The sequence below is a fragment of the Oryza glaberrima genome, chromosome 2 (genome assembly GCF_000147395.1).
Source record: "Oryza glaberrima chromosome 2, OglaRS2, whole genome shotgun sequence".
NCBI lineage: Eukaryota > Viridiplantae > Streptophyta > Magnoliopsida > Poales > Poaceae > Oryza > Oryza glaberrima.
Window position 1 is genome coordinate 2,624,745 of NC_068327.1, and position 26,673 is coordinate 2,651,417.

The 26,673-nt window shown below is 44.4% G+C and overlaps 3 protein-coding genes, 1 long non-coding RNA gene and 1 pseudogene across 4 annotated transcripts; 2 read left to right on the top strand and 3 right to left on the bottom strand.

Moving 5' to 3' along the window:
* Positions 1–2,198: 2,198 nt before the first annotated feature.
* Positions 2,199–5,755, bottom strand: LOC127763322 (DEAD-box ATP-dependent RNA helicase 35A). The gene is made up of 2 exons (XM_052287985.1): positions 4,624–5,755; positions 2,199–3,396 (listed from the first exon to the last, which is right to left on the bottom strand). The coding sequence occupies exons 1-2, from the start codon at positions 5,640–5,642 to the stop codon at positions 2,532–2,534; spliced, it is 1,884 nt and encodes a 627-aa protein (XP_052143945.1). The 5' UTR covers positions 5,643–5,755; the 3' UTR covers positions 2,199–2,531.
* A 1,714-nt stretch (positions 5,756–7,469) lies between these two features.
* LOC127761755 (uncharacterized) lies at positions 7,470–9,989 on the bottom strand. Its single transcript, XM_052286082.1, has 2 exons — positions 9,809–9,989; positions 7,470–8,816 (listed from the first exon to the last, which is right to left on the bottom strand). Exons 1-2 carry the CDS (start codon positions 9,830–9,832, stop codon positions 7,698–7,700), a joined length of 1,143 nt encoding a protein of 380 aa, XP_052142042.1. The 5' UTR covers positions 9,833–9,989; the 3' UTR covers positions 7,470–7,697.
* A 1,568-nt stretch (positions 9,990–11,557) lies between these two features.
* On the top strand, positions 11,558–14,220 carry LOC127761470 (uncharacterized). The gene is made up of 4 exons (XM_052285763.1): positions 11,558–11,777; positions 12,481–12,737; positions 12,817–13,268; positions 13,756–14,220. The coding sequence occupies exons 1-4, from the start codon at positions 11,671–11,673 to the stop codon at positions 14,011–14,013; spliced, it is 1,074 nt and encodes a 357-aa protein (XP_052141723.1). The 5' UTR covers positions 11,558–11,670; the 3' UTR covers positions 14,014–14,220.
* Positions 14,221–16,997: 2,777 nt separating this feature from the next.
* Positions 16,998–19,188, bottom strand: LOC127761564 (uncharacterized; annotated as a pseudogene).
* Positions 19,189–23,483: 4,295 nt separating this feature from the next.
* LOC127764317 (uncharacterized) lies at positions 23,484–25,441 on the top strand. Its single transcript, XR_008015852.1, has 4 exons — positions 23,484–23,950; positions 24,047–24,068; positions 24,167–24,271; positions 24,405–25,441. It is a non-coding gene; the product is annotated as an uncharacterized LOC127764317 (long non-coding RNA).
* Positions 25,442–26,673: the final 1,232 nt, after the last annotated feature.

Here is a 26,673-nt window from a genome sequence, read left to right on the forward strand (position 1 = left end):
ATTAGCAAACAAAAAAAATTATAGGTAAAACTTTGATGTATGTTTTTAACGATTTGAAGGCCAGTGCTAAACAATAAGCTATGGTGACAAAACATTAAAATTTAATTTTGGATGCAGCTGATAAGCTGTAGAACGATGAAGCTGGAATTCAAATGTAGGGGCTGTAAATGGAGCTTGTTATTGTATAGTTTCGTCTAATTTGCTTAATGATGACAGATTGTTCAGGAAGAGATTTAGGCAGCGTTCGAGAGGGTGAGGGAGTGAGTTTGTTTGTTTCGCTTTCCGCGCGCACGTTTCCCAAACTACTAAACGGTGCATTTTTTTGTAAAAATTTCCTATAGGAAAGTTGCTTTAAAAAATCATATTAATCCATTTTTGAAATTTAAAATAGTTAATACTCAATTAATCATGAGCTAATAGCTCACCTCGTTTTGCGTATCCTTCTAATATCCTCAATCCCCTTCTCCTCAAATACACCCTTAGTACTCGTTCTTGGCCATTTCATGTTGCACACAGCTAGTACTACCTCCGTCCCATTATAAGTGCAGCCATGATTTTTCGCGCCCAATTTTGACCGTCCGTCTTATTTGAAAATTTTTTGAAAAAAAATTAAAAACATAAGTCATGAGTAAAGTACTATCCATATTTTATCATCTCATAACAATAAAAATATTAATTATAAAATTTTTTTAAATAAGATGAACGATCAAAGTTGGACGTGGAAACTTATGGTTGCACTTATAATGGGACAGAGGGAGTAAGAGGATGCATTTCCCCAAAAAAAAGAAAACAGCATTTGAATATGAGGTTATCAGATTAGTGACGCACATGATCAGATGTTGCCATTCCCATACCTAAAAGTTTGGTTTCTTGATAACTGGCTTTGATGTCGACTGTCACCGGAAGATTTGTGGAAGTTAGTGAAATTGCTGCTGCTTCTCTCTCTCTATCTCTCTTTAAGGTGCTCCTGTGTGTAACTTGGTTGGTTCGTTGCATAGCCATTGTCCCGGCGCGATTAATAGAGAGGCTGACGGATCAGTGTGCCGGAGACGCAAAGCCTGGTAAATTGTCTCCAAGTACTAGTGGCTGGCTTGCTGCTACTGCTTCAGTTCTTCTCCTCTCTTTTTTTTCTTCCTGAGACATTGTAGTAATGGTACTGTTCATCTTGATGTTCTGATAGAACGGTTCGATGATCCTCCAGTACTCTGCCTGCAGTGAGAGTGTGAGGTGAGTGATATGATTCAGGAACGACAAAGGAAGAAAAGAAAAGGATGCAATCAGCAGAGCAAAGCTGGTACAGGATGGATGCAGCCATGAAAGGACATGTATGAAGTAATATAGTGGTGAAACCCTACTTCATCTATTGCAGTTTATGGCTCTTTTGAATGCAGAAATTTCATCTATTGGAGTAGTATTTTCATAGGAGTCAGTTCAATTTTCAAAAAAATTGTAACTATATTCTTCTGTACCGAATAGCTGAATAGATGAAAAATGTAATAATTATTCGAGGATATAAGCGAATGAATTAACTATTATAGAGTTGAAAATAGATTTAAATCAATACTTTAAGAAACTCATATATAAAAAGTTCTTATAAAAATAGCATCGTTTAGAAGGTCAGAAAGCATATGCCCCTCTATCCATTCATATATGCACTGAAAAAGAACACACTAGTCAGGCTATTACTCTTCATAACTATACAATAACAACACCAGGAAATAAGTCTAGACAAATATAGATGATTCTTAGAATGCTTCAGGCCGAATAAAAATATTAAGTGATTTTTAGAATGCTTCAGGCCGAATAAAAACAAGAGACATACAGTGTTGCTACATGAATGAAACCTGTAGCCAGGGACTGCTATATACTGTCTCTGTAGCAGTATAAATAGCACACGAGTATTATTTGTAGTTGTACTGGCAATGCCAGAGCAGCATCAGCATGAGAGTATTGCGTGCTGCCATAGACGCATGCAGGAGCAGGAGCTGTTCGATAAGCAGTGACACTGTGACAGTTAAGAGTGAGAGTGCTTCATTCAGTTCTCCCAACAGCAATGCAGGCCGGACACCGGACATGCAATACAGTAACACACTAACACCAGAGTATCTCACCTCTACCAACTGCCTCACTGTTGTTGTAGCAGCATCAACTGTAATTTCATAGCAATAACGGTTCAGATTTCAGAAGGCATGGTAAGATATACAACGGAAACACATTGGTTACTGCTTAAAATACTCCCCCTCTCAAAATTTTGATAGAGATGCTACTCGTTCAATATTGCCTCCAGGTTACATTTTACAACATAACATGTCAACACCCTTGAGAGATGTCAAGCCCCTCTCCGTGTGGTGGTTAATGCTATCAAACAACAATATATTGCATACGAAGCAGCAGCACTAACAACCATGCAATGAGGTAGTATCAGGAGATCTTTCTTCAAGATGGCTACGGAGGAGCTTCAGCTTGTGCTTATAATGTTGTATCTTAGGTGCCATAAAACAATAGCAACATACGAATTTCTCCTAGAACAATCATATTTCTCCTCTGTAGCCTCCACCGCCATAGTAATCTCTTCTAGAGCCCGCGATCGCCATGGACTTCTGGTGCTCCAGCTTTGGACAGTCGGTAACACGATGGCCAAGACCACCACAGTATGCACATCCCTTAACACCGCTCTCCTTGGCCATGGTTTCCTCATCTTCCAATGGGTCATTGAGCTCAGCCAACACAGGCGGTATTCTTTGCTTAGCTTCCTTAAGCAAGTGCTTAAGGTCAAGAAGGGTAGTCTCCGTTTGATTCTTGTTTATGAAGGTTGTTGCTATTCCAGTTTTCCCACATCGACCAGTTCGACCAATCCGGTGAACATAGTTTTCTATTTCAGCAGGCATATCATAGTTAATCACATGCTGGATATCAGGGAAATCAAGACCTTTCGAGGCAACATCAGTAGCCACCAAAACATCCTTCTTTCCATTCTTGAAGAACTCGATTGCATTCTCTCTTTCCTCTTGATCCTTTCCTCCATGGATTGCAACAGCCTCTACACCCTTCAGAAGAAGATACTCATGGATATAGTCGACATCAGCTTTGTTTTCACAAAAGACAAGAACTGGAGGTGGAGTCTTCTGGAGGCATTCCAGGAGATATATAATTCTGGCATCCTCCTTGACATACTCAACTTCTTGGATGACATCCAGATTTGCCGCACCAGCTCTACCAACATTCACAATAACAGGTTTCACAAGGGCACTCTTCGCAAAGTTTTGAATCTTCTTCGGCATAGTGGCAGAAAATAGAAGTGTCTGCCTTTGTGCCTTGAAATGGTCAAAAACCTCACGGATATCATCCTCAAACCCAAGATCGACAAGCCTATCAGCTTCATCCAAGGTCAAGTACCTGTACAAATCATAAAAGGGCGTTAAGCAAACTGTAAAGCACGTGTTCCTAACATTAAGATATCCTCTAGTCCAACACAATGTTTTTCGAACAAAACAGAATCTGAAACGATAACAGGCAGTACTGGGACATATTATTATATGCTAACTCACCTAGATTGCTGATAGACAGTTGGAACCTGCATCTTAACTAAATCAAACATGTAAGGCATATTGGCATTTTGGCGCAGTAGAACTATGAAATAAAATGGCACATGGATGCCTGGGTGGGAATAGCAAGTCTCCCATGTTTCATATTCCCTCTGTCCCAAAATGTAAGCATTTCTAGAGGCTTTCACGGAAAGAAATTAAGTAGTAGGATTGAATGGTGGCAATACTTTGGGACAAATTTTGTAATCAAGAAATAGCTACAGTTTGGGGATTGAGGGAGTATACAGCTATTGAAGCCAAAAATATTAATATTTAGAACCTATATATATCATCAAAGAATAAATAATGATGACTGACATGTGAGGTCTTACAACCAAAATTCAAACATCATGACACAATACTTTGGTGAGATGTGACGAAATGTATACACTTCACCATGTACATATATTACATATTCAGGGATAGTTGTTTATTTAATTATTTATCAGTACAGATGGAAAAAGAAACAGTTGTGTTCAGAAGAAATTTTCAATATGCACTGCAGGGACAATGATTTGATTAAGTATCAAAGTAGCACGTATATCCTCAAGAATTCACTTTGATTTAAAATATCATAATTCAGAGCTGGTTGTCCACTAAGAGGACTTCAAAAGTGCAGGCTAATAATATAGTCTTGGAGCTTCGGACAATTAAGAGTGAAACAACTCTAGGCCCAACGAAGAGTAAAAAATCTGAAGGTCTTGAGTTTTTGTGTTTCTCTCTACTATTACTCTGTTTAATGTGTACAGTGCAACTCTAACTCTTGGCACAGAACGAGTCATGCGTTTTATACATGAAAGTTTTCACTTCTAACTCACAAAATTTTACACATCTATAAACTATTAAAGTGTCTGTGTCTATTATGTTGAAGCTATGAGAACAACCCATTGTACAGGGAAGGCATACACATTAGCTAAAGCATAGTACTAGTTCCACCATTTATGTGGTAAGAAGAATATGAAACTATGACATAAATATAATATATATATTCTGCTTGTGGTAGAAAGCACCAAATTCATTGAAAACATCCAGAACTCACCTGCAATTGTCGAGGTTCATCTTTTTCTTGGCAAGTAAATCCTTGAGTCGGCCAGGTGTAGCCACCACAATATGTACTCCCTTCTTGACCACATCCAGCTGCGCCCTCATATCGACACCCCCAATGCAAAGCAACGGGCGTATCTCCGGGTACCCAGCCTCCTTAAGTGGAACAAGGAACTGCTCAATGACATCGTACGTTTGCTTGGCCAGCTCTCGCGATGGACAGATGATCATCCCAAATGGCCCTTCACCCGGCACGATTGGCATCATCATCTCCTCCTGTAATGCCACCATGATGAGCGGCAGCACAAACACCAACGTCTTCCCGGACCCTGTGAAGGCAATGCCAATCATGTCGCGCCCGGAGAGCACCACGGGCAATCCCTGCACCTGGATGGGAGTGGGCTGGACGATGCCCTTCTCGCGGAGCTTGCGCAGCATGGGCTCGGGCAGGCGGAGGTCGCGGAAGTCCCGAGCGGGCGGCGGCACGTCGTCCCCGTCCACGAGGATGTGCCACTTGCGGCGGAGCTCGTCGGCCTTGGCGCGCGGCATGCGGCGGAGGCGGAGCGGCGGCTTCCACCCCGTCTTGAGCGGGTCGGAGTAGGTGATCCCCTTGGCGAGCTCGCGCACCGACATGAGCGTCTTGCGGTCGGAGAGGTGCTCGATCATCTCCTTCTCCTGCATGATGAGCTGCTCCGTGTGGGTCACCTCCGGCGCGGCCCGCTTGAGCTGCGTCGCCTTGACGAGGAGGCTGGGCTTCGCGGAGGCTTCGAGGCCGCCACCGCCACCGCCGGCTGAGGGCTGGTTCGGCGGCGGGGGAGGGGGAGGCGGGAGATCCGAGGCGGCCTCCGCGGCGGAGGAGGATGGGGGCGCGGGCTTGGAGAGGCGGAGGCGGCGGAGGCGGTCGGCCTCCATGGCCCGGCGCTTGGCGACGGGGATGTACTCCTCGTAGTTGTCTTCGTCATCGGAGTTGGCGGCGGCGGCGGTCGCCGGCGAGGAGGCCGTGGCGGCGGCCATGGCGGGGGGATTAGGGTTTGGAGAGGGAGGCGGAGATGGGGAATTCGCGAGGAGGAAGAATCGACTTGATCCGATCGGGTATTTTTTTTTCTTTTTCTTTTTCGTTTTTTTCTTCTGTCGAGATTGAGAGCTGAGACGCGTATCGATTTACCGACATGAGATCGTGATGGAGATTGGGCCGTAAGAGCTGGATCCTGGCCCATAACTACATGGGCCTCAATCTCAACCCAGGCTGAATATACAGCCCAATAACCCATCTTGTGTTGTACTCCATCCATAAAAAAACAATATATCATCCAATATTATATTGATTTTTTTTTTTTGACGAGGGAGTAAGTAATTGTCTGCTTTGTTTAATGATAATGTCTTGAATGTGTGACTTTGACTTTCATTTGTAAGGTAAAATAATTACTTTCTCCTTTTGCATTTATTTGGCATTATTGGCTTTTTCATTGTTTTCCCTTTGACCACTAAACATTTAAAAAAGATTAATATGTGATGAATGAAATACTATTTCTATGTTTAGGATGAAACACACTTTGGTGATATAATATATTTTCTATAAATATTTTGTAAAATAAGACGATTGGTAAGAATTTTGTTGTGATCGTCTAATATGTGGTTGTTTTGTCTATGCAAAAGGGTCATACATAAGCATGTAAGGTTAATATTGACATATAAGAACTGGATAAGGTAACACGGATTGAAGGGGTCCAAGTGATATACAGAAGTGTGTTCGACTTTTATCGGTGTGCAGTAACTAAATGAGGAACACAGATGGCTTATTGTATTTGGGCCCTGTTTAGTTCCAAAGTTTTTTTTTCCAAACTTCTAACTTTCCATCATATCAAACATTTTATACACACAATTTTTCTATCACATCATACTAATTTCAACGAAACTTCCAAACTTCAGTGTGAACTAAACACAGCCTTGGTTTGAGCCAGGGGCGGATCTACGACCTGGTGACCCTAGACGCCCAGGCTCGTCAACGAATAATTTATTATTAAAAGTCCATTCTATTAAAAGATTAAATAAAATCTCTATAGTAAATACTGCTATCTATAGTAAAGTTTATTTGGACTTTAAAATATTTATAGCTTCGTTACTGATTTGAGTAACACAAATAGTTCATTATGTTTGGTTTACGAGATAGGATGGGACAAAACATAATTGTGTAGGATTTTTTTCACGTTGAACAATTGAATGAGAAACACGAATAACTGAATGAAGAACACGGAAGATTAAGGTGTCGTTGTACGTAACACCCCTAAACTTATGATCTCTAGTACCCTAGACTTATAATCTCTACTGGGAAGGAGAGGTAATTAATCATATCTGGGAAGGAGAGGTAATCATATGCTTTGATCAGTTGTAGTTTGGCTATGTATATCCGATTGGATGTAGAGGCTAGGTTTATCATATTTTTTAAAATAAATATGCTTAGTTGTAGCAATCTCAGTTCAAGCATTTTTACTTTGCTATAATAACAGATCAAATTATATAACAACATGGTTTTGTAAAATTAAAACGTGCTGTTTTGTGAAATTTACTAAGTTTATAATCGTTGCATTCGGTAAAAGATGTTTATACGACATCCGGAATGCAATATGTGCTAATGTGCAAGCATTTGTGTGTTTGATTCGTGTAACTGTTTCTTAATTACTCATATTTCATCATCTCATTATTCGCGTGATAATTGATCATTAGAATTTGAGAATTGGAACATATATAAAGGACACAAACATATATATATATATATATATATATATATATATATATATATATATATATATATATATATAAATACGAGGAAGCGATGCGATATCAGTGCAGAAATTTTTCTGAAACAAAATGAGTACATCATCCTCCTCTATCATCTCCCTCCTTAATTAAATCATCACAGAATAATCATATATTTACTCCGTGATGCAGTAGTATAGTGTGTGACGAAAAGTCGGAGCAGTAAATAAATAAATCCAAAAGGCGAATTTACGAAGCAAGCAAGCATTAGTGGTTATTAATCTCCTTCAATTAAGGCCTCCTCCTCCTTAATCAACGGCGCGGGTGGTAGTGCTGCGGCTTGGCGGCGGCGCCGTCGCCGGCGGGCTTGGCGTCCATGACGGTCTCGAAGGCGCCGACGAGCGCCTTCACCCTGCTGCACTGCCGCTTCTCCAGGAGCTTGCTCCGCGCCTCCTCGATCACGTCGTTGCTCCGCCGCGCCATCTCCCGCCGGCGAGGCTGCTCCTCCTCCGACCTCTTCTCCATCGCCGTCTTCACCCTGCTCCCCTTGAACCTCCGCACCAGCTCTTCGCCGTCGGCGTCGTCGTCACGCTGCTTCTTGATCGCCTCCTTCACCACCGCCACGAACTTGTCCTCCTCCTTCACCACCGCGACGAACTTGTCCTCCTCCGTCGAGGAGGCGGCGGCAGGCGAGTCGGTGGGCACTGGAGTAGCAGCGGCGTCGCCTTTCTTGGGCTCGTCGTCGTCGACCACCTCCTCCTCTTCGATGATGGTGGTGGCGGTGGTCGCGATCTCCTTCTCCGGCTCCGGCGACTTGATCGTGTTCGGCTCTTCTTCCTCCACCGCCGCGACGGCGATCACCACCGGCGTGTTCGCCTCGTGTATGATCTTCTCCGGGACGACCTCCTGCTGATCTTGCCTTGCGCCGCCGCCATGGACGTCGTCGTCGGTGGTAGTGATCGCATCCAAGGAAGGCACGCTCGCCGACGACTCGGAGCCCTTGCCGTTGACCGAGGCCGAGATGTCGCCGCCGCCGCCGCCGACGCCGACGACGACGTCGTCCTTGCTCTTCCTCCGGCGAGACGACTTGCTGCGGCGGAACGCGCGGGATGCGCGCTGCATGAGCTTCCTCGGCGACAGCATCGACGAGTAGTAGGACAGCGGCTTGGCCGTCGCCGCCTTGTCCTTGTGGGTGGCGGCCGGCGGCGGCGAGTCGTCGTCGGTCCTGATCGTCATGCAGCTGATGGACAGCGACCTTAGGTGGTGGCGCGACGGCGCCGGGGTGGCGGGCGTCGACGCCGAGGCCCGCGGCGGCTGCTGGTGGTGGCGGCGCGAGGCGTTGGAGCTGGACGGCGGCGAGGTGGGCGCCTTGCCGCTCGCGCTCCGCGGCAGCCGCGACGGCGACGGCGACGTCGACGAGGAGGCCATGGGCTGCTTCGGCGACGACATTGTGATTGTGTTAGGGCAAACGAGAAAAAAATATATATTACGATTAAATATGAACTTAGATCTATCTTTCTAAAGCTGGCTCATCTCATGCGGTGTTAAATTTTAAGATGAATATAATGAAATTATACATAAGAAAAAAAATAGCAAAAAGGAAAGAAAAGACACAAATCCAATTTGCATGGACTTCCCAATTATCTATAATATTCATAAGAAATAAATGCCAAGAAGTAAACAAAAGAGACATATCATCTTAATTCACATATACCGTATTTGCTTTTAACGGTTCCACTATTAATCGTGACATATGCAAACATATACTCCGTATTGTGTTGATCACCAAGATTACCAAGATTGATAGTCGTTAAATTCAGTATTTACCCTGATTTTTTTTAGATGATGAACCGATCACAGTAACAAAAGAGAAAGTGATTTATGGATTAAAAAGGCCAAATAAAAAGGCTTCTTGTTTGTTTAGGTTAGACGTTTTAGCTTATAAGCCCAATAAAGAGAGGCCATAATCCAAACTTCAATTAATAAAGAAAACTCACAACAAGATTCCACATCTACATATATATTCTTTTTCTTAAAAAAAGATGCATACAATAATCCTTTTATTCAGCTCCGGTGTATAATTACATAATGAAATCCCTACATGGTAGGTGGCTCACACCGTGATAAATCTTGACGTGCACATATTAGCATTGCTCACGACATAACACACTTGAACAACATCGTACGTATAGCATCTCTCTATTTTTTTTCAATAACATTAATTGTTTAGCAAGCATCTAATGTGAATCTCATTTTTTTTTTCAAAACTAGAAGAAAGAGTGAATCTCTAACAGAAGCGCAATACAATTATCTATTTTTCTTTTTCCAAAACCAATACATTATTATCACATTTTGTTTTCAATATTCTTGCATTTCAAACAAGCCTCCAAAGACAATAGCCACCAATAACAATAACGAGTTACCTTAAGCTGAGTGGTCACCTTCATTTCTGCAGATATGAAGATGCGATGATGGATTTGCACACACTACACAAATGCTATGAAAAATGAAGGAGGCCGAGAGCCATTCAAAGGCCCTCAGATGGCCTAAAACTAAACGACGATGAGTTTGTGGGAGAGATGATGATAGAGGAGGAGGCTATCGAGAAGGTAACAAATAGACGAATTTTAAGATCTATAATAGAGAGAAAGGCGGAGAAGCAAACAATTAATTAGAGTCCTACAAAATTACATGTGTTAAAGAAAACCATGCTAATATTTGTATGGTCGACAATTTTTCAGTGTGATGGTTACATGTTAGAAGCTATTTTTGACTTGGCATATATAGTTAGATCCATTGAGAGCCACCGCTTGGGGCAAGTACAAAGGTAGAGACCGGCATGGTCTCTACGTTAATTAGAGGCTATCATGTTACAATAGTTAAGACAATACGGTCTCTAACCATTAATGTACCAAAATACTTTCTTACTAGTTATCTTTCCTTTATTAGACTCAATGCAACAAAAAATTTCCTAATAAATGCTAAGAGTCGACTCTATGTTGTTGTCATGCGTAACAATCATCTTTCTCTTTTCTTCTTCCTCTCTCTTACACATCACTAAATATGCTTGTATGACAATAAAAAGAGACCGCTAATAAAGACCATTGTACATGCCCTAATCCAGCAGAACCAATAAAACAACATTTGCGTGCATGTATACCAATCTACAATGGGTTTCCATATTATGCCTCTGGCTTAAATTAAGCCCTAAAATGACATTACTAGATGGCCACATCGAAATAACACTAAAGTCAAAACCACAGTGTAGATAAAAAAAATAAATAACCAAATCAATCCAGCACTGATTAATAAAAAGCTACTCAGCCTTGCAACTGAAGTAACGAATCGAATTAAATATATATATCTTCTTCCAAAAATGAATAAACCAACCATGAACAGTCATACGATCTATTGCTTATGGTTTTTTTAAGAGCCATTGGGAAGAATGGATCGTCAAATCAAGAGAAATTGATTTATTATCAGGTAGCCATTCTTTTCTTTTTATAATCTTTTACTATCCCTCCTTGGAGGTAAAGCATCTCCATCTAGATTCTAGAAGCAAAGGCCATCGTCTAATCACTGCCGTTGAAACGCAAGTGGACGGTTCGATGCGATAACGGAAAGGCACGTGAATACAAGTGGTCAAGTGCACCGTTCGATGCGATAACAAAAAGGCACGCGTATTCGCAGCAAGAAAAAAAAATACTCCACCACCTCAAAATATAATCATTTTTAGAATAGTACCAAGTCAAATCATTTCAACTTACATTATTAATAGTAAAAAGATAAAACAAAATTAATCATGTAAAATTGATGTTACTAGATTTATCATTAAATAAACTATCATAATATATAAAACTTTTGTTTGAAATATATTATTTTTATACAGATATTATTGTTTAAAATAACATCTTGAAGACTGAGTCGAAATTCGAAAATGATTACTCTCTCCGTCTCATAATATAAGAGATTTTTACTTTTTGTTTGTACTGTTTGACCATTTGTCTAATTTAAAAATTTTTAAAGTACTTACTTATTATTCAAAATACTTTAAACACAACTTTTCATTTTTTATATTTATTTTTTAGTAAGACGAATGGTTAACAAAAGGTCAAAACCATATTACGGGAGGAGTATATTTTGAGAGTGAGGAGTATTAAAATATAAAAAAGGGGAGGCGAGGAACGCGAGAAGAGAAAGCAGTAGAGTGGTAGGCGAGTCGCTGGGCAGCGAGGGAGACAGCGCGGCGGCGGCGGCGAGGAGATCCAGGCGGCGGCGGGCGGAGATGGCGGCGGAGGGGAAGACGAGGGTGGTGGTGGTCGGCGGCGGCATCGCCGGATCGCTCCTCGCCAAGACCATGCAGCCCCACGCCGACGTCGTCCTCCTCGATCCGTAAGCCTCGCCCTCCGCACGTTCCCCTCATGCTCGCCCTGTGCTTGTGGAAATGCCTGCTCCTAGTGAATCGTTGGGATCTAGCTTGTTCTAGTGATTGTTTTTGATGGAATGGGTGTGTCGACATGTCACTGGATTGGATGCTGCCGTACTGGGCTGACAAGTGCATTTAGCTGCTACTACGATTTTAGGTGTAGGAAAATGCGCGCTGATTTTAGGTTGGGAAGCCATGTTTCTGCGTCTTCCTAGCATTTGTCTGGCCCCAGGTAATCGAGGATGTTTCTGAAGCATCATAATTCATAGAGCCGTAGAGGATGAATACGAATTTCATCAATTTAAGTTTTGAAAAATGCGGGAACAGCCTAAAAGGGTCGCATCGTCATGTTCAAACTAATTGCACAACGGACTCTACATGACTGTTTTCCATTTAACTTCAATCAACAACATAAGATGAATTTCCACTTACTTTTTGTTGATTCTGAATTTTTTTGTGCTCGCCCAAGTTGCTCATCCTTCTGTATAATAAGTTATAGCATCTCAAATGATGCACAAGTAGGCTTGTTCATATAGAATGCAGATCAGTTTTGCTGAAAGTTTAATGGTTATGTCCTCTGTGAATCTATGCAGACAATAAACAAGCTTCATACCCTTACACTTAAGTATCATCAATCATGTCATAATCGGCTATATCTTCTGATGACAGGAAGGACTATTTAGAGATCCCTTGGGCTGAATTGAGATCAATGGTTGAACCCTCTTTTGCTGAGAGATCATTAATCTATCACAGGGATTACCTCACCAATGCAACTATTGTAACCTCTTCTGCAGTCAATATCACGGAACAAGCCGTGCTGACTGCTGATGGTCAATCTCTTGCATATGATTATCTAGTTATAGCAACTGGGCATGCGTTAACTTCTCCTGGGAGCAGAAGCGAGAGGATAAAAGAATTCCAAAGAGGTAACTGGAGTTGAAGCACATACTGAAAAGTTGATTTCTGGCCTTATCTTCCTACTTATGCTTTGTAATCTTGTTACAGATAAAGGGAAGATTGAATCCTCTGAATCAGTTCTGATAATTGGAGGTGGCCCAACTGGTGTTGAGCTAGCTGGAGAGATTGCAGTAGATTACCCAGAGAAGAAGGTGACCCTTGTCCATAGAGGATCACGGTTACTAGAATTTATTGGAGACAAAGCCTCCAAAAAGTGTCTTGATTGGCTCACTTCAAAGAAAGTAGATGTGCTTTTCCAGCAGTCGATTGACTTGGATTCATTATCGAACACAGAGAAGTTGTACAGAACATCAGCTGGAGAAACAGTAACAGCTGATTGCCACTTTGTGTGTATCGGTAAGCCACTCAGTTCATCATGGCTACATGATACCATTCTAAAGGAATCCTTGGACAACAAGGGAAGACTAATGGTGGAAAAGGATTTAAGAATAAAAGGTTATAATAACATTTTTGCAATTGGTGACATCACAGATATTCCTGTAAGTCTACTTCAAACTTCTTGCACATTCTGTTATTCGATCTACCTGCAGATGTTCCAATATTCCCTCTGTTTGAGAATGTTCTGTTTTCTACAACTGAGAGTTCTTATTTTGGCTACTACTGAGGGAGGATGAATTGATTTTCTTTTCCTATCCATTTGGCACATATCATTGACTAAATCAAGATACAGCTCAAACTTGAACATAATCAAATATTCTGTGTGTCCTTGTAGACTGATACATTGACTACATGAATGCCCATCTGGTGTCTTGTGATGAGTATACACTGCTTTTTATTCATATCTAAAAGCCTATATCTTTTTTTACTTAAGAAAACATTTCCCCCCATAATATCCCCTAATGGAACTTTCTGTGATTCGTATATCACTTTTTGGGTATTGAAACACTTTGATATACGAATATGAAGTTTGACTTTTGCATGTCCAAAAGAACTGTACATTAACAGTAACACCCGTTAATTTTTCAGGAAATTAAGCAAGGTTACCTTGCCCATAAGCATGCTCTGCTAGTAGCAAAGAACTTGAGATTATTGATTAAAGGTTCTCCTAACAGCAAACTGGAGACTTACAGCCCTGGATTTGCATTGGCACTTATCTCTCTTGGAAGGAACGAAGGGTTGGCTCAGTTGCCGTTCCTCACACTCGGTGGCTGCTTACCAGGCAAGATTAAATCTCGAGATCTGTTTATTGGTAGGACAAGGAAGCAGATGGGTCTAAATGCTTGAAGTATTTCTTTTCAAACAAATATGCTTCGCCCATATTGTGCTGTATCTGCACAAGTAAAGAATGATGGTGTGAAATTGTGAATAGTAATGGACTATGTGCATTTACTTTGTATGCTGAGATCTTTTGCCATTGTAATCGGTGTGACAATCAATTCATGGATTTGTTTGTTGGTTGGCTACTGAATACTACATTTTGCTTGTCTGTAATGATATTATTATTGTCAGGGACGAATATTTGATACCCAAAAGGCTCCTGTATGAAAAAGAGATTATAATTGTATACACGGATTTTGCAACCTCCACCGGTAAGCATATATCTTGCCCGAATTTTCAATTTTTTTCAATTCTTTGTGAAGTTAGTCAAAATTATTCAAAGGTTCAAATGATTTCGGCCAAAAACAAGCATCGAAATTCCCGAAAACTAGTGTGATTTTCCCTAACATAAAAATGTGTCAGATTGCTGCTGTATAGCATTTCCGTTAGGAAAAAGTACATTGAAGGTCCCTCAACTTGTCATCGAGTTACAAAATCGTTCTCAAACCACAAAACCAGAAATCTCGCATCCCTCAAATAATCAAAACCGGCCATAATAGGTCACTCGACGGTTTTTATCCCGGTTTTATCCTACGTAGCGGCTGAGTAAGCATGGGTCCCACATAAGCCCCACATGTCAGGATGCCACCTCATTACCTCTCTCTTATTTCCCCTCTTCTTCCTTCATCCTCTCTCTCTCACTTGTCAGGATGAGGTCTAGCAGGCTGGCCGGCGATGCGGCGGCGGAGAGGTGGTGTCGGCACCGACTACGCCGACTTCTCCCGCGTGTACCTCGCCGGGGAGAGCGCCGGCGCGAACATCGCGCACAACATGGCCATGCGCGCTGGCGCCGAGGGGCTCCCCCACGGCGGCAAGGTCAACGGCCTGGCTCACCGACCACCCCGATGACTGGGACCCGGCGATGGCGGAGAACGTGGTGAAGATGTGGAGCGTCGTGTGCCCGGCGACCACCGGCTCGACGACGACCCGTGGATCAACCCGCGGCGGTAGCTGCATCGAATGACAACAATGGCGACGGTCACGACGGCCGTGGTAATGACGACAAGGACGACAATGGCAATGCTGGAGCCTATGCTGCATACCTGCATCAGTGCAGTTTTTTCTCTGATTAGTCCCAAATCAGATGCTAATTCGTAAAAATTCACTAAATATAGGTCATGCGTAGGATGAAGGAATAGATTATGGGTGAAATTTCGTGGTAATGAAGTGATAAAACAACTGGAAATTTGGAATCTGAGACTAATCACGCGAGCAGGACGGAAAATTCGATCAATCACGCAACCTAATCGCCCCAATTCCCCTCCATTGCAGCTAACAAGTTCAGGAAAAAATCCACCTCAGCAGCTAGCGACAATCCAATCACGCACGGAATTCCATCAGGTGATCCGTTCGATTCCGAGAATTTTCAGAATATAACACCCAATACGCACTACTTTCAGGATTTGTCACCCAATTCGCACTACTTTCAGAATACACCAGTAGAGTGCGAATTTTCTTCGTTCCGTAACACTCCGTCCCCTAGCGTCAGTCGGCCCGTCATCCTCCGTCCTCCCGGCGCCGCTGTTGTCAGTCCGCCACCGCTCGCGCCCGCGTCAGCCCCGCCGTCGCTGGTCCGTCGCCGCCCGCGTCAGCCCCGCCGTCGCCCGTCCGTCGCCGCCCGCGTCAGCCGCGCCGTCGATCGTCTGTCGCCACCATCGGCGCACGCGGTGGAGGGCCGGAGGAGAGGGGAGAAGCGGTGGAGGGCGGAGGGCGTCGAGCTCCGGCGGTGGAGGTTGGACCGGCGCCGGCTCAGGGCGCGGTGGCGGCAGCCCGGTGCGGCGGCGGCTGAGCCCGGGGACGACACGAGCTAGCTCGCCAGATGCGTGCGGGAGGAGGAGCTCGCTAGTGTGGGGAGGAGGAGCTCGCCGGCGTGGGGGAGGACGAGCTCGCTGGTGGGGGAGGATGAGCTCGCTGGTTGGGGGAGGACGAGCTCGTCGGCGTGGGGGAGGATGAGCTCACCGGCGGCCAGATTCGTGCGGGCAAACGACGCAAGATGGATGAACTGACGACATGCGTCTTTGGGTGGACGGAGTGTTACGGAACGAAGAAAATTCGCATTCTAGTGGTGTATTCTGAAAGTAGTGCGAATTGGGTGATAAATCCTAGAAGCAGTGCGTATTGGGTGTTATATTCTGAAAATTCTCGTTCAATTCCACTCCCGAATCAAACCACACCACACCAAACCAAACCAAACCAATCCAAATATCAAGCGTAGCTCGGGCGAAAAACCGGAGAATCTCTATGTGCGGAGAGGGACACGGGCAATTACCGACCAGATGCATCGGCGGCGGGGAGGGGACAAGGACCCCGGAGCAGCGCAGCTGGTGGGACGGGGGCGCAGCTAGACGCTGCACACGCTTCCTCCACGAACCTGAAGGAGAAGGAGGGGGTTAGGGTTAGGGTTCGGGAGCCTCCTCGCCCTCCACGACGCCGCCTCGCCCTGCCAACGCCGACGACCTCATCCCCACTGCCGGCCGGCCGTCGGACCTCCTCGCCTCGACGACTTCATCCCCTCCGCCGGCCGGCCTGCCCATTAGTTGAGTGTGAGAGAGAGAAGGAAAGGAAGGGAGAGGTCAGCCTCCTGACATGGCATCCTGACATGTGGAGCCCATGTGGGTCCCACGCTGACTCAGCTGCCACGTAGGACAAAACCGGGATCAAAACCGCCAAGGGACTTATTGTGACCGGTTTTGATTAGCTAAGGGACATGGGATATCTGGTTTTGCGGTTTGAGGACGATTTTGTAACTCGATGATAAGTTGAGAGACCTTCGGTGTACTTTTTCCTTTTCGTTATGCTCAAGGAAGAGATTCGCTTGTCGTCTCTGGGCCTTGTTGGGGGCCCTTGAAGCGCATGCGATCACCCTATCCTTGGGCTCTTGGGTGGTACTAGCTTTTTATTTTAACGACGATGCGAAGTTCTATTAATAGAGCAGGAAAAAATTACAAGATTACAACCCTGGAGGGTCGTAACCAGGAAAAAGAAAAAATATACCACCACCCACACACCGACAGCGCGTAAACACAAGTCCAGGATAAGGCTAGCACCGGACCGGCTGCCGCTAAGCGTGACCGACCGCCGCTAGACCAACAAAGGAACACAGACGAGATCGCCACACAGCAAGAGGGTGGCAAAACGACGTCTTCAAGAAGAGAAGCGACGGAAAACCGCCACCGCCGTCCGTCAAGGCTCAAAGGAGCCAGGACTGGGCTTTCGCCCGGCAACCACCCTTAAGGGGCGAGACAGCAAGACAACGCCCGCAGGAGGGGGAATTAACCATCGTTGTTGGTCCGGCCAAGGCCGGGCTGGGTTTTCACCTGCTGCTCACCACCTGCGAAACCACGGCTGACACACCGATGCTCCACCGCCAATCAACCTCTGCCGACATGTGGGACCCCCTGCACCGGCGCCCTCCGCCGACTAGCCTTCGTGCGCCGAAGACCGTGCCACACCCACCGGCAGCTCCTCCACTCACCAAGGTCGCCTCCTCCACCGCCGGCCGCGCCTCTCGCGCCGAGCCGGCCTCCTCCACCGGACGCGCCTCTCGCGCCAATCCGGCCTCCCTCCATCGGCCGCGCCTCTCACGCCAAGCCGGCCTCCATCTCCGCCGCCCGCACCTCTCGCGCCGAGCTGGCCTCCGTTGCCATCGGCTGCGCCTCTCTGCACCAAGCCGGTCTCCGACCCCTCTTCCAAACGCTGCTGCGCTGGCCAGATGCGGACGTTTGCCACGCCCTCGGCTAGCCGTCCGAGGCCGCTGTGCCTCCTCCCCCTCATCCACGGTTGGCACCGCGTGTAGCCGCCACCACAGCTGCGGCTGCCTCAGCCGTCGCCGCCACCTCGCTGTCGCGGCTGCCTCAGCCGTCGCCGCCATCGCCAGCCACCGCAGCGGCTGCCTCAGCCGTCGCCGCCCTCACCAGCCGCCGCCGCCGCCGCCACCGTCGCCATCCACCTCCGCCGCAGCTGCACCACGGCCGCGAGCGCCGCCGCCAGCCGTCCGGCCAGATCTGGCCACGCCCGCCGATTGTCGCCGCAGCCACAGTCATGCCGCCGCGTCCTCTGCTCCGCTGCCAACTCCACGTCGCCGAGGTCGCCCTCCGGCCGCCAAAGCCGCCACCTCCTCGCCGCCGACGCCGCGACTTGCCGACCCGGCTCGCTGCCGCCCGGAGCAACAGATCCGGCCATGGGGGTACCGGATCCGTGCATCTCGGCACCGGATCTGATCGCCGTCGTCGGTTCTTCCTCGTCGTCGGAGCCTTGCCGCTCCGTCTTGCCGGCGCCCCGTTCAGCTCCACTGCGAGCGGTGGAGAGAGAGAGCCCCACCGCCGCCGTCCTTGCAGCCGCTCGGCTTTGCCGGCGGCGGCTCGGGCGGCGGCGAGGCGTGGGAGGGGAGGAGAGGGACGGGGGCGGCGCGGCTTGTTTCGCCGCCTGCGTCGCCCCCGAGGCGGAGCGACCGGGCCTTGGGAAGAGAATGGGGTGATACTAGCTGGGGCAGCTGGCTTCTTCCACCCCGCCGCGGCGGCGCCGGTGAAATCCAAGCCGGAGCCCCGGCGAGGTCCGACCCCGTCGACGCAGAAGCGAACCCAAGGATTCCCGCCGGTGGGCGCCCGACGCGGCCGGTGTCCGGCGTGGCCCGCCCCGTTCCGCCGCCGCGGCACCGCGCGCGCGCCCTTCCGAGGGCGGCCGTATGCCCACAAGGTATTCGATGGATTGACCGACCTGTTCTGTTCATGCAGTAGTGGGAATCGATTCGTTCACCATCTAGTTTGGCGTGGAAGGTATTCTACGGATCTTTCTTTGGCATCCGTTTTTTTGTTTGTTTGTTTGCTCAATGGCATCCAATCAGGTGTTCAGGCTAGCTGCAACCGTGCGTGATTTTGCTTTGGTTTCACTTTTTTAATCCATGGATTTTATATTCCAGTTAGTAATCCGAGTTCCTCTCTTAATTTAGTTCATCTAAGAAGACCTTGTCCTGTCCTTCGGGCAACCATATACCTGCAACGATGTCTCGGAATAGCTTCTAGTCCACTCCAGGTATCTGTGCAAAAGCTTCAGGATATATGTATACAAATGCACGCACAACATGTCGGCTATAAGTCTATCTGCAAATTCGATCTCTTTCTGGACAACACAACAACAACAACACCACACCAGTACATCACAAAGAAAATCCCTGCGCCCACGAAAGAGAGCAATTAAGGCATGAGTGGGGGAGCGGAGATGATCGCAGGCGCTGTCGTGCAGCGTGTTGCCGGCATGCTGGGCGATAACGCCTGGGAGAGGATCCAGCTGCTGTGGAACTTCCAAGAGGATGTCCAACAGATGAAGAGCAAGATGACTGACCTCAAGGTTGCACTTAGCTATGCCGACAAGCACTCCAGGGAGACTGACGACAACGCATTGGTGCTACGACATTGGCTCAAAAAGTACAAGTCTGTTGCCTACGACATGGAAGACACATTGGATGAGTTGTTGACTAATGCGATGATATGGAAAAATAGCAGATGCACGGTTTGTACCCTCCAGGCACTGAGTCCTCCTCACATGCTTGTGTGCATAAGTTTAATTAATTTTTCTGATTGGGAATAACATATATAATCTTAGCTGTTAAAACTTACTTTGATGGGAGAATATATAATTGTACTCCATCTGTTTCAGGTTATAAGACGTTTTAACTTTTGTCAAGGTCAAACTGCTTCAAATTTGACTAAGTTTATAGACAAATATAGTAATATTTATAATACCAAATTAGTTTCATCAAATCAATAATTAAATATATTTTCATAATAAATTTATCTTCGGTTGAAAATGTTATTACTATTTTTTTCTACAAACTTAGTCAAACTTAAAGCTGTTTGACTTTGAACAAAGTCAAAACGTCTTATAACATGAAACGGACGGAGTATTATTGTAAGAAGCACACACTCTTCATTCGTTGGCAATATTAGGACTCTATGTGATTTGCGAACAATTAATTGGCTGCTCATAAAATATTATACTCCGTACTTAACAAAGCCCACTTCTCAATTCTCCAACCGAAAAATAGAAAAGGAACATTCACCCATATCTTGCCTACACAAGTTTACTACCGTGGGGTGTGAGTTTGAAGCTACCACGATTTGGTTGTCAGTGTTGGTATACACGACATGGAAACACATTTGCACTGTTATAAGTTATTTTTTTCCTACAATAAAAAAGTATTTATGTCCTAGTTGTGAGCCTACTTCATAAAAAAATAGATTAACATTTTAAGAACCCCTTTTCTCACTCATGCATGCTGAGTAAGAGGTATATTTGTGGTTATTTGTCTAAATTAGAAAAATGCTACAGGTTAAATTGTTCTTCTCATCAATCAACCCACTCATTGTGCGCATCGCCACGTCACATAAGATGAGAAATATTCGGGTGAACCTAGATAAGATTGTTGAGAACCAGAAGAAATCCCCTCGTCTGACATTGCCTACCCCAACCAGACAAGATAGTAATGAAAGTTGGCGAGAAACATTTATTGGTCACACAGATGAAATTGAGATGGTAGGAAGGGAAAGTGAGAAGAAAGAGATATTAACCAAGGTGTTGCTGAAAGATGGAGGCCAGGAAAGCTCTACCATTCAACCATTCCAAGAAAGTTCTATCATTCCTATTGTTGGCCTTGGCGGTATGGGTAAGACGACATTGGCAAAAGCTGTTTACACTGACAAGGAGACAGATATGTTTGATGTGAAAGCATGGGTCCATGTCTCGATGGAATTTCAGTTAAATAAGATTGTGTCTGGCATTATATCTCATGTGGAGGGTAGCACTCCAGCTAAGGATGCTGATCAACAAAATTTAAAATCTCAGCTGGACCGCATACTCTGCGACAAGTTATATCTCATTGTCTTGGATGATTTATGGGTGGAAGGGAGGTCTAAATTGGAGAAGCTGATGAACATGTTGCAATCTGGAAAGAAAGGAAGCAAGATAATAGTCACCACCCGTAGTGAAAAGGTTGTAAATACATTATCTACCATACGTTCTTCATATTTTCATACCATTGATCCAATTAAACTGGTGGGTATGTCAATTGATGAATGTTGGTTTATCATGAAGCCTCGCAATATGGAAGATTGTCGATTCCCTGACCTTGATCACATTGGAAAAGAAATTGCACAGTGATGCAGTGGAGTACCTCTAGTTGCTAAGGCTCTTGGTTATGTGATACGGAAGCACTGCACAAGAGAAGAATGGTTTGAAATTAAAAATAGTAACTTTCTGGATACTAACAAGGATGATGATGAAGGAATTCTGAAAGGCTTGCTGCTGAGCTATTATCACATGCCTCCACAGCTTAAACTTTGTTTCATGTACTGCTCTATGTTTCCTAAGAGCCATGTTATAGATCATGACTGCTTGATCCAACAGTGGATTGCTTTAGGGTTTATTCAAGATACTGATGGGCAACCACTTCAGAAGGTTGCTATGGAATATGTTAATGAATTATTGGGGATGTCCTTCCTTACAATTTTCACTTCTCCTACGGTAAGTGAAAACAACGCCTACCTGATTGTAATTATGGAATTGCAATAGTTTCTTTTGAAGATCTGAACTATGCTCTCTCTGTTTTTTTTTGTTCCCAAGGTGCTGGCTGCAAGGATGATATTCAAAGCCACGTTCAGACTTCATATGCATGATATGGTCCATGAGCTTGCAAGACATGTTGCTGGTGATGAATTCTCTTACACAAATGGTACAGAAAACAGAAATACTAAGAGGGACAAACTGAATTGCCACTATCATTTATTGTTAAATCAAAACGAGACATCATCAGCCTATAAGTCTTTGGCAACAAAGGTTAGGGCCCTGCATTTTAGGGGATGCAATAAAGCACATCTTCCTAAGCAAGCATTCTCACATGCATTATGTTTGAGAGTTTTGGATTTGGGTGGATGCCAAGTGTCAGAGCTACCAAGTTCTGTTTATAAACTAAAGCTATTAAAGTATCTCGATGCCTCTAGCCTTTGTATCTCAAACTTGCCTAAATCCTTGAACCGTCTGCTAAACTTGCAAACCTTGATACTTTCAAATACTCCCCTAAAGACATTGCCCACAAACATTGGTTGCCTCCAAAAGCTGCAATACTTTGACCTATCGGGGTGTGCCAACCTTAATGAGCTTCCCACCTCTTTTGGGGATCTTAGTAGTCTTCTCTTCCTAAACTTAGCAAGTTGTCATGAATTGGAGGCGCTTCCAATGTCCTTTGGTGATCTGAATAGACTTCAGTTTCTGAGCCTATCAGATTGCTACAAACTCATCTCGCTGCCAGAATCTTGTTGTCAACTTCATGATCTGGCACATCTTGATCTGTCGGATTGCCATAACCTTGGAAAGCTCCCAGACTGCATTGATCAACTCTCTAAGCTTGAGTATTTGAACATGACAAGTTGTTCCAAGGTTGAAGCGTTGTCCAAGTCTCTATGCAAGCTCATGATGTTAAGGCATCTAAATTTGTCATATTGTATAAGGCTAGAACATCTGCCCTCATGTGTTGGTGATTTACAGCTTCAAAGCTTAGACATTGAAGGCAACTTTGTCCTTCAAGACCTGCCGGATAGCATTTTTAACATGTCCACACTTAAAAATGTTGAAGGAACATTTACACCATTTTCTGATGAACTAGAAAAACTGAGGAAGAATCTAAAATTGGAATGGTTTTGTAAGATCGACGGAGGAAGCGCTGACCTATGCAGTCGGATTACGGAACTAAAAAAGACACACTACCATGAACTACAGATACAAGGTCTCGAGGATTTTAAGCATTTGGAAGGGATAGAGCATGCTATACTTCTCAACAGCTTGAAGCTTACAAAGTTGACTTTTTCATGGCAACCGAAGCAGTATATAAGTGAAACGGCTCATCACAAAACGGTGCTGGGGATGCTCGTGCCTCCTAGAAGTCTCCATCACCTTACTATCAAGGGGTATTGTGGCATTGAGTTACCTAAGTGGATGCTGGAAATTCGTTCCTTCCTACCTCATCTTACCACCATCCATCTGGAGAGTCTGATTGAATGCAACCGCCTCCCTCCACTTGGGTGCCTACCAAACCTGAGAGCATTGGTAATGGCTGAAATGCCTAAAATCAAGGGTGTTGGCCCGGAATTTTATGGGGACTACGGAAGCTGCCAGAAGCTAAGAATGATTTTCTTGATTTCAATGGACAATTTGGAAGAGTGGTGGACAACTAGATCATCTAAACAAGACAACGAATTATTCTTAATCCCTAATTTACATCTGTTGTGGGCTCCGATTGTCCAAAGTTGAAGTTCCTGCCTTATCCCCTAAGGAGCATGACATGGTTCGTAGATAATAGCAATCACGTGCCAGAACATGGGTTTGGGAACCTTACATCTGCTACTTCTCCACTTCATCTTTGCATCAAGCGTGCACCCAATTCTCCCGAAATGTGGCGTAGGGCTCAGCACCTCTCTTCAATCACGACTCTTACTCTCGAGTCTATAGCTGGCCTTAGAGCCCTGCCAGAGGCTATTCAGTGCTTCACGTCCCTCCGGAGCCTCGGTATAAAGGGATGTGTTGAGTTGGAGACACTGCCAGAATTCCTAGGAGATTATTTCACTTGTCTGGAAGACATTTGGTTCGAAACTTGCCCAATGCTGTCTTCACTGCCGGAAAGCATACGACGTCTTACTAAGCTGAAGAAGCTAAAGATCATCAACTGCCCTGTATTGTCAGAGAAGTGCCAAGGAGAGGACAGGCACAAGATTGCTCATATTCCAGAGCTCATATTCATGTAACAGAAGCTCCCACCTAGATCAACAGGCATACAGGCCGAGATGTAGCATGCATGGTGAGATGAGACATATATATCCCTCTTGATTGCTAGTAGTAGTAAAATGCGTGCCAGTTTTCCTTAACTTTTGTGACTCTTGTCTGCATATTGCAGGTTGGCTGATACTGTTAGCAGGGTAAGTTTACAAAACTTTTAAGGTAATATGAAAAACTATTTGATCTTTCACCAGCGGATCTATATTTGAACTAGAGGGCTGGGACCTCATACGTGCAGGCAATTGGACCGTAAAGCGAAAGCGGCTGCTTATGTACATATTTTCCTCGACTACATATGCTGCTTGCGCCACTACCAGACTTCATACTTCAGAGCTATCCTGAGGTTGGTTATATTTTTCTGTGATTTGTGGATCACTTTTTGGCTGTTGAAATACTTGGGCTGGTATAAGCATCATAAATTTCGCTTTTGCATCCAAAGAAGTTGTGCATTAACAGTAGCACCCGTTAATTTTCAGGAAATTAAGTGAGGTTACCTTGCCCAGGCTCTGCTAGTAGAAAAGAATCTTGAGACTTATTGATTAAAGGTTCGTGTAACAGCAAACTGGAGATCTAAATCACTGGATTTCCGTTGGCACTTGTCTCTCTGGAAGAAACGAAAGGGTTGGCTCAGTTGTCGTTCATCACTCTCAGTGGCTGCTTACCAGGCTGGATTAAATCTCGGTATCTGTTTGTCAGTAAGAGAAGGTAGCAGATGGGTAAGCATGATGCCCATTTCCTTTTTATTTTCACGCAGATATGCTTGTTGAGTTGTTGTTGTGTTGTGCTCTTAGTATGTTGTATCTGCACAAGTATATGATGATGGTGTGAATAGTAATGAACAAAGTGTATATACCTTGTAAATAGGGATTTTCTGGTCCATTGTAATGGTTGTGATAATTATTTGTGCATTTGTTTGCTGGCAACTGAACAGTACATCTGCTTGTGTGTAATCACATCATTAATGTCAGCAATGATATCTGATACCCAAGAGGCACCTGAATGAAAAAAAGAAGATACATATCTTGTCGATTGCAATGTTGCAAACACATCCATGAAAAGATGCTCTGAGTGGTCCTGAACTGGATGTAACATAACGGTGCTTTCTCAGAAAGAAAATGAGAGAGGAAGATCCTGAGCCTGGCAAGAACAGCTATGCAACTGTGCAAGTACAAGCCTTGAAATCTTGAAAGGTACATCCTGTCAATTTCACTCCTTTTTGCCCTGTTTTCATGAGCCGTGAAGAGGAGACATCTCATTGCAATCCTGAATTTTGGGAGTGTGTGTGGCAGATGCTAAATTTGTTTGGTCTTTGTCCCATGAGGTTTAGGTTAGGTTCCTGGCTCTTCAACTTTGACCTGTCTACATGAGGGCAGGTCGGCTGGAATTTCTTGGAATCTTTGCAAGTTGTGTACTTCACTTGTACTTACTACCGAATCAGCCAAATTTTAAGCAGTAGTATTTGTTACTACCATTCACAAGTTTTATTATAGAGATGACATGATGGTGAGTTGATGACCCAATTAAAGTGACCATTCATTCATGTCTCTTTTTTTAAAGTGATCATCCATGTCTCTTTTGGCGAAGAAACAAAGTTCTCTCTGTTGATGGATTATATTATTAGACTTGACATGAACCTGGCTTATCTTATCTGCTTATAGGATGATTGGATGCACATTGCACACACAAAAACTGAGAAATATATATACAAATATAATACAAACTGGCCATATCCCAACCAAATTCGCAATTCAAGTTCAGCTAAATCTTGAGGTGGAGAAACTAATCACCAATTTGGTTTCTCATCTTCTTGTGATATCAACCTCTATGATGAACTTGACCTAACTCCAGACCAAGGTGCAGCCAAAAGGCTCAAAGAACAAGGCTCCACAGAACCAATGTGGTGCTGTCTGATTTGTGAAGTCAGTAGATAGGTTGCAACCAGTGAAACACCTAAACCTGCCCTGTAAATAGTGTAATCAAACTCCAGAACCCTCTCTATGTAGCAGTTTTATATAGGCCAGAAGAAATCATATCATCTTATCCTAATCTTCCAATAACCAAAATATATATCACATCAGGTTGATGCCATCATCCTAACCACTCCTGCAAAGTAGCCATCACAAACCATTTACATTGGTTTCTTCTTCACACAGTATATATGGATTCTCTTTTTCAGAAAAAGTAAAGTGCACCTTAGTTAGAAGCCTGAAGTTGGATATGGATTTTCATTCACATATTTCATATTTGCATGGTTTTTAATATCTCAAGTGGATGTACATGTATATGTATTTATGATTTGCAAATCCATTGGTGTTGACCTTTAAGAAAAAAAAATTCTGATGGATAAACCTACAAAATAGCAAAGCTGTTGCCTGCTAGACTCACCACAGACAGGATCCCTCTGAATCTGAATTCAGGAGATCTTGCATTAGTTGTAACTCAACTTCTCATATACATTGTCTCAACTATATGAGTAGTTGCAATCATATAAAATCCCTGCACTAAGCTTTGCAAAGCTGTGAGATAATGCTTAATGCTAATGCCTCTAGTTAGTGCTATCTGAGTGGAGTGATTAGTGATTAGTTGGTCTAAAGAAAAAGATTGATATCACCAATTTTGCATTGACACTAATGAACAAAACAATCAGCTTTTTGTGACTTTGTCCCCATGCTATGATTGGTACCATACAAGTATACATGGATATTTTATATTGTAGCCATATTTTACCATGCATGTTGGCACACC

Bases quoted from the DNA above. Each gene is read 5' to 3' on its own strand.
- LOC127761470 (XM_052285763.1), top strand. From the start codon at position 11,671: ATGGCGGCGGAGGGGAAGACGAGGGTGGTGGTGGTCGGCGGCGGCATC. The intron at 11,778-12,480 runs GTAAGCCTCGCC...TTCTGATGACAG, and splicing joins GACGTCGTCCTCCTCGATCC to GAAGGACTATTTAGAGATCC. The intron at 13,269-13,755 runs GTAAGTCTACTT...TTAATTTTTCAG, and splicing joins GTGACATCACAGATATTCCT to GAAATTAAGCAAGGTTACCT.
- LOC127763322 (XM_052287985.1), bottom strand. From the start codon at position 5,642: ATGGCCGCCGCCACGGCCTCCTCGCCGGCGACCGCCGCCGCCGCCAAC. The intron at 3,397-4,623 runs GTGAGTTCTGGA...TGATTTGTACAG, and splicing joins ATGAACCTCGACAATTGCAG to GTACTTGACCTTGGATGAAG.
- LOC127761755 (XM_052286082.1), bottom strand. From the start codon at position 9,832: ATGAAGGTGACCACTCAGCTTAAG. The intron at 8,817-9,808 runs GTAACTCGTTAT...TCGCCGAAGCAG, and splicing joins AGGTGACCACTCAGCTTAAG to CCCATGGCCTCCTCGTCGAC.